Source organism: Fulmarus glacialis, unplaced genomic scaffold, assembly GCF_000690835.1.
Source record: "Fulmarus glacialis isolate BGI_N327 unplaced genomic scaffold, ASM69083v1 scaffold23411, whole genome shotgun sequence".
Classification (NCBI taxonomy): domain Eukaryota; kingdom Metazoa; phylum Chordata; class Aves; order Procellariiformes; family Procellariidae; genus Fulmarus; species Fulmarus glacialis.
In genome coordinates, this window is record NW_009192441.1 from 1 (window position 1) to 8,105 (window position 8,105).

General features: G+C 37.9%; 1 protein-coding gene across 1 annotated transcript; it reads left to right on the forward strand.

Annotated features, from left to right (window-relative positions):
* Positions 1–6: 6 nt before the first annotated feature.
* On the forward strand, positions 7–4,896 carry CRIPT (cysteine-rich PDZ-binding protein). Its single transcript, XM_009587078.1, has 5 exons — positions 7–22; positions 277–342; positions 724–778; positions 1,441–1,544; positions 4,417–4,896. The coding sequence occupies exons 1-5, from the start codon at positions 7–9 to the stop codon at positions 4,479–4,481; spliced, it is 306 nt and encodes a 101-aa protein (XP_009585373.1). The 3' UTR covers positions 4,482–4,896.
* Positions 4,897–8,105: the final 3,209 nt, after the last annotated feature.

The window sequence follows — 8,105 nt, forward strand, 5'->3', positions numbered from 1 at the left end:
GCCGCCATGGTGTGCGAGAAGTGTGAGTGTGGGCGGCCTGGGAGAGCGGGGGGGCCCCTGTTCCTGCCCTCGCCCTCGGGGGTCCCGGGCGTCCCCTGAGCTCAGCAGCAGCAGCAGCAGCAGCTGCTACGGGTCCTGGGCTGTATAGGGCAGGCTGTAGGTGGCGGTTCCGGGAATGTCTGTGTGTGAGGTCTCATTCTCCCGCAGGCAGCGCTTGTTGTGAGTATTAACGCAGTGTAGTTTTAATTTTTTCCTTTGTGATGTTTCTTTACGTAGGTGAGAAGAAACTCGGTACGGTAATCACTCCTGATACGTGGAAAGATGGTGCAAGAAACACTACAGGTAATCTTGGGGAGGTTTAACACTTGTTTTTCAGGTATCTTAGAGCCAGTTGGGCACTGGAGCTATCTTACGATCTTAAGGCTAAAATTTGAAATAGTTAATGCGGTAAATTTTTCCCTCCCATGCTGATTTAATGCATTGGGAATTTATTTACCCTGAGCTCTTCAGCATTGAACTTGTCTGTATTCTCCTTGTATGGAATGACGATACGCAAACGGAGCACAGTATAAAGTATTCTGTTGTCCTGTGCTTTAATGCTGTGCTATATGTTTTATCTCTTTGTGACTTTATTTGCACATGTGTAAAAGCTCTAAACTAAGCTTTTTTAAGTATGCTTGGAACTGGGAAATTTATTGGTTTATGGTTTTATTCTTTTTGTAGAAAGTGGTGGCCGCAAGTTAAATGAAAACAAGGTATTGACCTCAAAGAAGGCAAGGTTAGTATTTAATACTGATCTTGGCTAAAAAAGTCAGTTTGCTGTAACTGAGGCCTGTTTCCTGCATACCTGGGCAACTGCTCAAAGCTTGTCCAAAATACACCTTTTAAAAAAAAAAAAATTGTGGGGATTATGACATTTGATTAGTTGGTAAAAGTATATCCATACGTATTTCATGGGTGCTTTCTGCTGAATCATAGAGTGTGGGGAACTATTTTACTGCAGTACTCACTAAAATTGCTAGGGTTTGATGCTTTTGTTAAGAGAGGAGTCAGGAAGGCTTATTTTCTGTGCTAAGATTGCCGGTACAATCTCTTGAGCATTTTCTTAATGTCTGAGGGATGTTCAGTTATGCAAGGGGGCAAAAATAGTTCAAAATAGTCTAGTATCTTAATAAAAAGACACATTTTTAGTTGTGCTTTTGTTAAGTTTTGTTAAGTTTTCCATAATGCAAGAAATCTCTCCTAGTGGGGAAAGTGGGAGCTTTTCTGTAGACTTTGTGCAGCCTATTGGAAATAATCCGTGTATGTCCCTTTTCTAAGGAGTTTTTGCTGGAGTTTCTGTCAGTGCCCTCTGGCTTAAACTCTTTAGGATGAGGCAGAGGAAATGCTTTATTTCAAGGTGTATATAAAATATAATAAAATACTTCTCCTTTTTCCCAGATTTGATCCTTATGGAAAGAACAAATTTGCAATATGTCGGATTTGTAAGAGTTCTGTCCATCAGCCAGGGTCTCACTATTGTCAAGGATGTGCATACAAAAAAGGTGAGTTTCACTGAGTACCAAATTACCCCAGTTTGGTTTGAAATTAGAGAGCAAGTGGAACTCTTGAATTTGTTTCACCTTACAAAGAGAAGGCTATGATGAGATTTAATTGCTATCTTCAACTACTAATAGGAAGGTGTAGAGAAGATGGAGTCAGACTCTTCTGAGGTGCACAGTAATAGAATAAAAGACAATGTATACAGGTTAGAATATGGAAAATTCTAATTATGTATAAGGAAAGCAATTTTCACTGTGAGGGTGGTCAAATATTGTAATAACAGGGACCCACAGAGGTTGTGAAATCTCTTTGGGAAGTATTCAGAGCTTGACTTGAAAAGCCCTGAGCCAGCCTCATCCAAGTTGGCCGTGTTTTGAGTGGGGCAGGGGTAGGACTAGAGACTGCTGGAGATCCTTTCCAATCTAAGTTATTCTGTGATTCTGCTTCTTTTAGAAGGTTTCTGATATGTAAAGCAGTAGAATTGGAAGAATAACTGTAAGCTTAATCTTAGCAATTGTATAGAAAACTGTCATCTAGCAAGTTTGATTTTTCTCAGTTTTAAAAAAAATTAGACTTTGTAAAACTCAATTGCTTGTTGCAATCCCTTTTCTTCTCCCTTCTCCCCTCTCCCCTTTTTATAATAGCTAAATCTAAAACTCTAAATAGTGGTCTCAAACAAACAAACAAACATTCCCAAAACAAACAAACAAACCAAAAACCAAACACCCCAGACCCATCCATCCCTCAAAAAAACCCCACAAAACAACCAAAAATCCAACTTCTGATCTTGGTAAAGCGATAGGCTAGTTTAACAAAAGTAGTATACCTGGGGAATAAAAGGCAAAGAAAAAAAATAAAAAAAATAAATTGAGTTGTAAAAGCAATTAAGAAAGTGTTTCTGAAGGCAAATCATGCTCGTGGTTGTCTTTGTACCTGCATGTATTCTTACGAATTCAGTGGCTTAACATAAGCCATTGAAAGGTTCATTTCTCTAAAAGGAGTCTCTGGTCCAGTTGTGAACACACTCGATGCATTGTAAGGCAAGCTTGGCTTAAGGTGAAACTGAAAAATGAAAAAGAAGAATTCAATCATCGTCCCTAGAAAGCAAGATATTGCACTGTGCAGTACATAACTCATAAATACAGAAAGGCTCTATATATTATGTGTGAATCACTGCACTGAAATTCTGCTTATAGCTGGAAGCTTTCTATCTCCTATATTCATAATAAGTCTTCAGTATTGTTAAAAACTGTTCAAAAATTCCTGAGGGGAAAAAGATCAATTTCAAGCAAATTTGATGGAGAGCCTTACGGATATAAAACTTCTACTAGTCTTGTGATTTTAAGTAGGTAAGCAAAAGGGCTCAAACTTGTAATTCCTGGAGGGGAAAAAAAACCAACATGAACTTAACTACATTATTAATACTGAAGAATCCACATAGCACCCAGACATAGGGTGAACCAATTGTTAAACGTAGAGCTACAGCTAACCAGTAGTAAGTTTTGTTTATGAAATTACTTTAATTGTTCTATAAATGTGTACTGTGTCACCGAGTCAGTGGTTTAGCAGCCTGCTGTAGGAGGGTTGCCTTTTCTAGTTGCTAGATGCTCACCAGATGGCTGCCTGAATCCCATATGGTAGAACTTTGTTCTCTTTCTTAAACTTATGGCTGGTTTGGGTGGGTTTCAGGATTTCGTCTTTTGTCTGCTTGTGTATCCTTCTAGGTTGAATTTGTTTTTTTCATAAAATTCAGAACTCTTAAGTGCTTTAGGTTCAAGTTCTGACCATCAAAGACGTGGTTGTGGCATGTTTCTTGAAGCAAATGCAGTCATATGGCTTAGTGCTTCAACTGTTGCGTATCTCTGAAACTGAGAGGCAATCTAAAGTTAATTACTCCTCAATTTAGACCTGAAGTGAACAGCCTGTGGGCTGGATTTTTCTCTCCAAAGTGAATCATGTGGCATGTTCCCTGCTGTTCTTTTCCTAATGGACTCTTAGATATGTGTCCGGTTGCATGATGTCAATATATGAAAGGACACGATTTGGAGAGAGTTAACAGGAATAGTTGCCACTCGACATGTTTTTTTTTTGTCTGCTGATGAATGATCTTGTAAAACAAGATGTGGCCCTACCAGACAAAACATTTAGCAGCTTTCTGCTTTAGAAGAAGAGGGAAACATTGAGACAACACGCCCCCCTGAAAAGAGTACTTTTTGCTGCTCTAGTCTTCTGGCTTGCCACTCTTTGGGTTTAGGTCAAAATCCTCTGGGACATCAGTGGTCATCTTCACTTTAACTCTCAAGTGTTCTTGGTGGCCATAGTTTCTTACTTCTACTACCCTATAAATAGCTTAATTCTCTGAAACTGTATTCTCCTCAACTTTCTCAATTGTCTGAAGCTCCCCACCTGTTAATCTTCCATTTAGAGTCAGTTTGTTGGGGACTATATTTTCTTAGCCTAGCTACTTTCTGTCCATCTCGGGCCTCAGTTTGGCTACAGGACTGACAAAGTTTAATAATAGACCATTTTTACCTGTTTGCCAGATGGGAGCCTTTCCTGGCTCTCTTCCAGTATTCCAGCAAATTACAGAGGCTTTGCACAGAGTTGTGAATCATAATGCTCTCAAAATAGAGCTTTTTTTTTTTTTAAAGTGGCAGTATTACACATATGCTGCAAATACTAATTTGTATTAGAAGTCATATTATTATTTCTGAATTTGCAATATCTGGTGAGAAGACGCACAGATAGGTTGTCAATGAGAGCTCATTTAAACAATTTTTTGAAAATGATCTTTACAAAAACATAGCAACTATGTTTTTGCAGAAAAACATTAATGATTTTAAAATAATTTACACACCTTTTGTGTGCTTATAGGCATCTGCTCAATGTGTGGCAAGAAGGTCTTGGATACGAAGAACTACAAGCAAACTTCTGTCTAATTGTATTGACTAGTCTTTTTATGAACTTTAACTTCTGTGTCTTTGTATAGTAACTTTTCTCTAAAATCATTTGTGAATATTACTTTCTGGAAGATAATACATTTACTTGGAATGAGATGAGAGGTAAAGACAGCCTGATTGTTTGCCTAGAAATGTATATAATATTTGATTTTCGTTGTTTTAGCACTAATGTTAACTGATATTTAAAGGTAATGGTTTGAAGCAACTGATACAGTTCAGAGTGAACGAGAAGATCCTAGTGAATAGGTTGAAACTATGTTACCATCATAACACAGATCTTTGAGATTAACACTTTTATTCTTTTGCCGTATCTTGAGTCTTATGCTTGTCTGATAGTAGTATTTTATAGATGTATAAAATATGAGCTTGTATCACCTCATAGTATCTTCATTTAGTTCTGTGCTTATAGGTATTTATAATTACTCTCACCCCAAACTATTACATCCTCCTCTCTAAGTATTGCTCTTCAGATTGTAATGCAATTGTCCTGTTGCATTTTGTTTCTGCCTACAGTAGGGTTGGTTAAATGAGAAATTGTTAAACTACTGAAATCTAGTGTGTTACTCTGCCAGTTCTTACTTTGGCGGTAAGACTGATTAGCTGTTCACTTGTTAGCCTCTAAGGAGGCTTTACATATAGCATCTAGTGGCCCAAGGCAATAAAATAATGAGCATCAATTTCTAATGCCAGGTCTCAGTCTCATCATTTCCGGCTTTTAAGCATAGTCTGGCTTTTAAATACTTGGTTTGAAACTGGCTTTTGAATTCTGTGATGTAATTGCTTATATACATGTCAAATTTGAAAGATCAAAACAGGCTGCCTTCTCTTCAGCATTGGTTTGAAACAAGACTTGAAGTGAGCCTCTCTGACCATGAGAGGCTGAGCGTGGCTCTGCATTTCTTCTGTCCTTTGGTTAGTTTCTACATAAGAAAGCAATTTATGTTACGGACAGTAATAAGTGCTCATTGTGCATGCATTTTGAGGGAAAAGAATGGTACTTTCAATTCATGGTGGGTTTTTAACTAGACCTGTTTAAGTGTTTACTCCTCCCAGCAATCTCCTCTTGGCAGTCTCTTATGCTTTTGCAACTTACTTTCAACTGTAACAGAAAAATTATCAATGGGAATTTCCCTCTGAATAGACATTCCGGTTTAGGTTTCCTTTTGTTCTAATATCTATTACTGAGACAACTGCATGACTAATGGAGACTGAAAAATTGCTGTTCTTTCTATGTGTTAGTGGGAGAAAATAAAGAATATTGAGGATATAGTTATTCTTTTTGCTCTTAGCTCCTGCCATGCTGTGGTTGTGCTGTAAGTAGCCCTCTAAAGGGGGTTGCCTGACATTTCCTGTCACCCTTAACTATCCATTATTGAGCATTTGTCACCAAAGTTTCTTGTTCCAAATGTGTTGACATCCTGCAGTTGCTAAAATGGTAATTCTTTTTGGCATTTTCTATTTACTAAGAAGCTTTGTCTGGATAGTGGAATGAGCTGGGTCCCCCAAAAGAAGAGAGGAATGCTGCTGCTTTTCATTTAAAAAGCTTCACCTACCTTAACAATTGAATGGAGGTACGTGGATTAGCTAGCTGGTGATAGCTGGCAGCCTGCAAAGTTATTTCCACATGGTGGTGGCCACTTGTTTCCAAACACATCAAGGAATTATATTAATGTACATCTCTAAGGCACATCCTTTGGATGGATGAAAAGAAAATGTCTATAATTGGCTTCAAGTTTTGCAGCAAGTGCTTGTCAGCAGCGTGTGTGGCGATTTCAGGTGGCAGATCCTCCGATATTCTCTGAACTCTTCACCCTTTATGGGTGTGTTCTGTAAGATTGATTGATTTTTGCTATTCTGTGAATAAAACTTCTTTTCTTGTCTTCCTAAAACTTGCCAGTATCTCTATTTCAAAAGTATGACTTTGTAATTCTTGAATACGTGTATGAATTGAATGTTTATTGCACTCTTTAAATATTGGCACTGAGTGAACTCTTGTCTCATTTTGTAACTGATTTAAGAACAACAGGGATTTAAATAATATGATCATTTGTTCATAATTATTTTGTGAGTAGAGCTTTTATGCACCTGTATCCTATTACTAGGCAGCTGCTTTTGCATGTTAGAATGTATTTTTGTTGGAAAAGGAAGACAAGTTTTGTTTTGGTTTTTTTTTAATAGTGGATACAAACAGTGGTTTGTTGTTCTAGTGGTTTGTACATGTTTGGGATCTTCCATCTGTAGGTCTCAAACCTTCTTAGCCTTGTGAGAGGTTCAGTTCCTGAGATCCGTAAAATTTGCTGATGAAACAATCACCTTTCAGAAAAGTCCATTTTCCAAGCATTGTTTTGGACACCCGTTGCTTTAAATTTAGATCACAAGCCCTCTCCTGCACCTCTGAGATGCACCACAGTTCAAGGCAATCTTGGCAGAGAAGCACTTAAAGTTAGCTTTTATAATTGAATTGTCATATAAAAGCATTTTTGTTGATACTAAAAATGTCTTGTTAGCATGGGATGCCTTTCCTGAGATATTATGCAGTGAAAACCAAAAGAAAATCTGTAATGGAAAGTTGCCATTTTTGTTTAATGTACTGAGAAGAACACATTAATGTTCCCAGATGATCAGACTATCCTCTAAATCACAGGTTACATAAGAGATATGTGCTGCCAAATTTAGCAGGATTAGAATTTTCCTCAGTACTGCTGAATTCCTATACTGTCCTTGCTGTTTCTGCGTGTTCGTTGGCCAGAGCTATTACTGAGCTAAGTATAAACAACATTTTGATGCAGATTATTGAGAGAAAAGAACACATTAGCTATAAAAATGTTACTGTGCCTGTAGCAGCCAGTCAGATTAAAGTTGAACAAGAACTGTTGAAGGGTCCTTGTTGTGTCAGGGTGTTCTCATATTCTTCCCCATGTTGTTTTTTTTGTTCTGGTTTTTTTTTTTTTTTTTTTTAACCCTGTTCTGCTGCTGCAGAAGGTGGAGAAAGGACCATCCAGGATAGTCATTTGGCAAGACTGTTCCAAGGCATTAGGACTATTTTAATTGTTTACTTGTAGAAATGTGGCAGGTTTTTTCCACTCTTAGGTTTATTCTTTTCCTTCATTATCAGAAGGATAGCAAGAAAGACTTTGTCTTATATACGGGGATGTTACTGACCACTTTGCGTTCAGTTTTTCTTGAGAATGGCCCAGACTTGCACCAAAATCTCTTTATTTGGCAAAATAAGAGATGTACAGGTTTCAGATGGTAAGTCTGTTGCACCTACATGCTTTGTTCTGGTATCACTCCTATTATCAGCCCATCTCTCCGCAGTGCGTCACATTGCACAAATATTCCTGCTCTGTACTACCTGAGCATCGCTCTACCCAGGACCCTCTGCCAATCTCACCATCATAAATTCAGGGCAAGAATGACTGGCGCCTTTGTATTATCAGTGGATGTAAGAGGTATGTGCAAAAATTAAAAAACAATAGATTGAACTAAGCAGCTGCTTGAAGTAGTGCAATGAACCATGTTGGTATATTTTCCTAATAAAAAGCTCTAAGTTTCCCAGACGCAGAAAGAATCCCCAGCATGAGAGATTCATTATTCATTGAA

Bases quoted from the DNA above. Each gene is read 5' to 3' on its own strand.
- CRIPT (XM_009587078.1), top strand. The intron at 343-723 runs GTAATCTTGGGG...TTCTTTTTGTAG, and splicing joins TGGTGCAAGAAACACTACAG to AAAGTGGTGGCCGCAAGTTA. The intron at 779-1,440 runs GTTAGTATTTAA...CCTTTTTCCCAG, and splicing joins TTGACCTCAAAGAAGGCAAG to ATTTGATCCTTATGGAAAGA.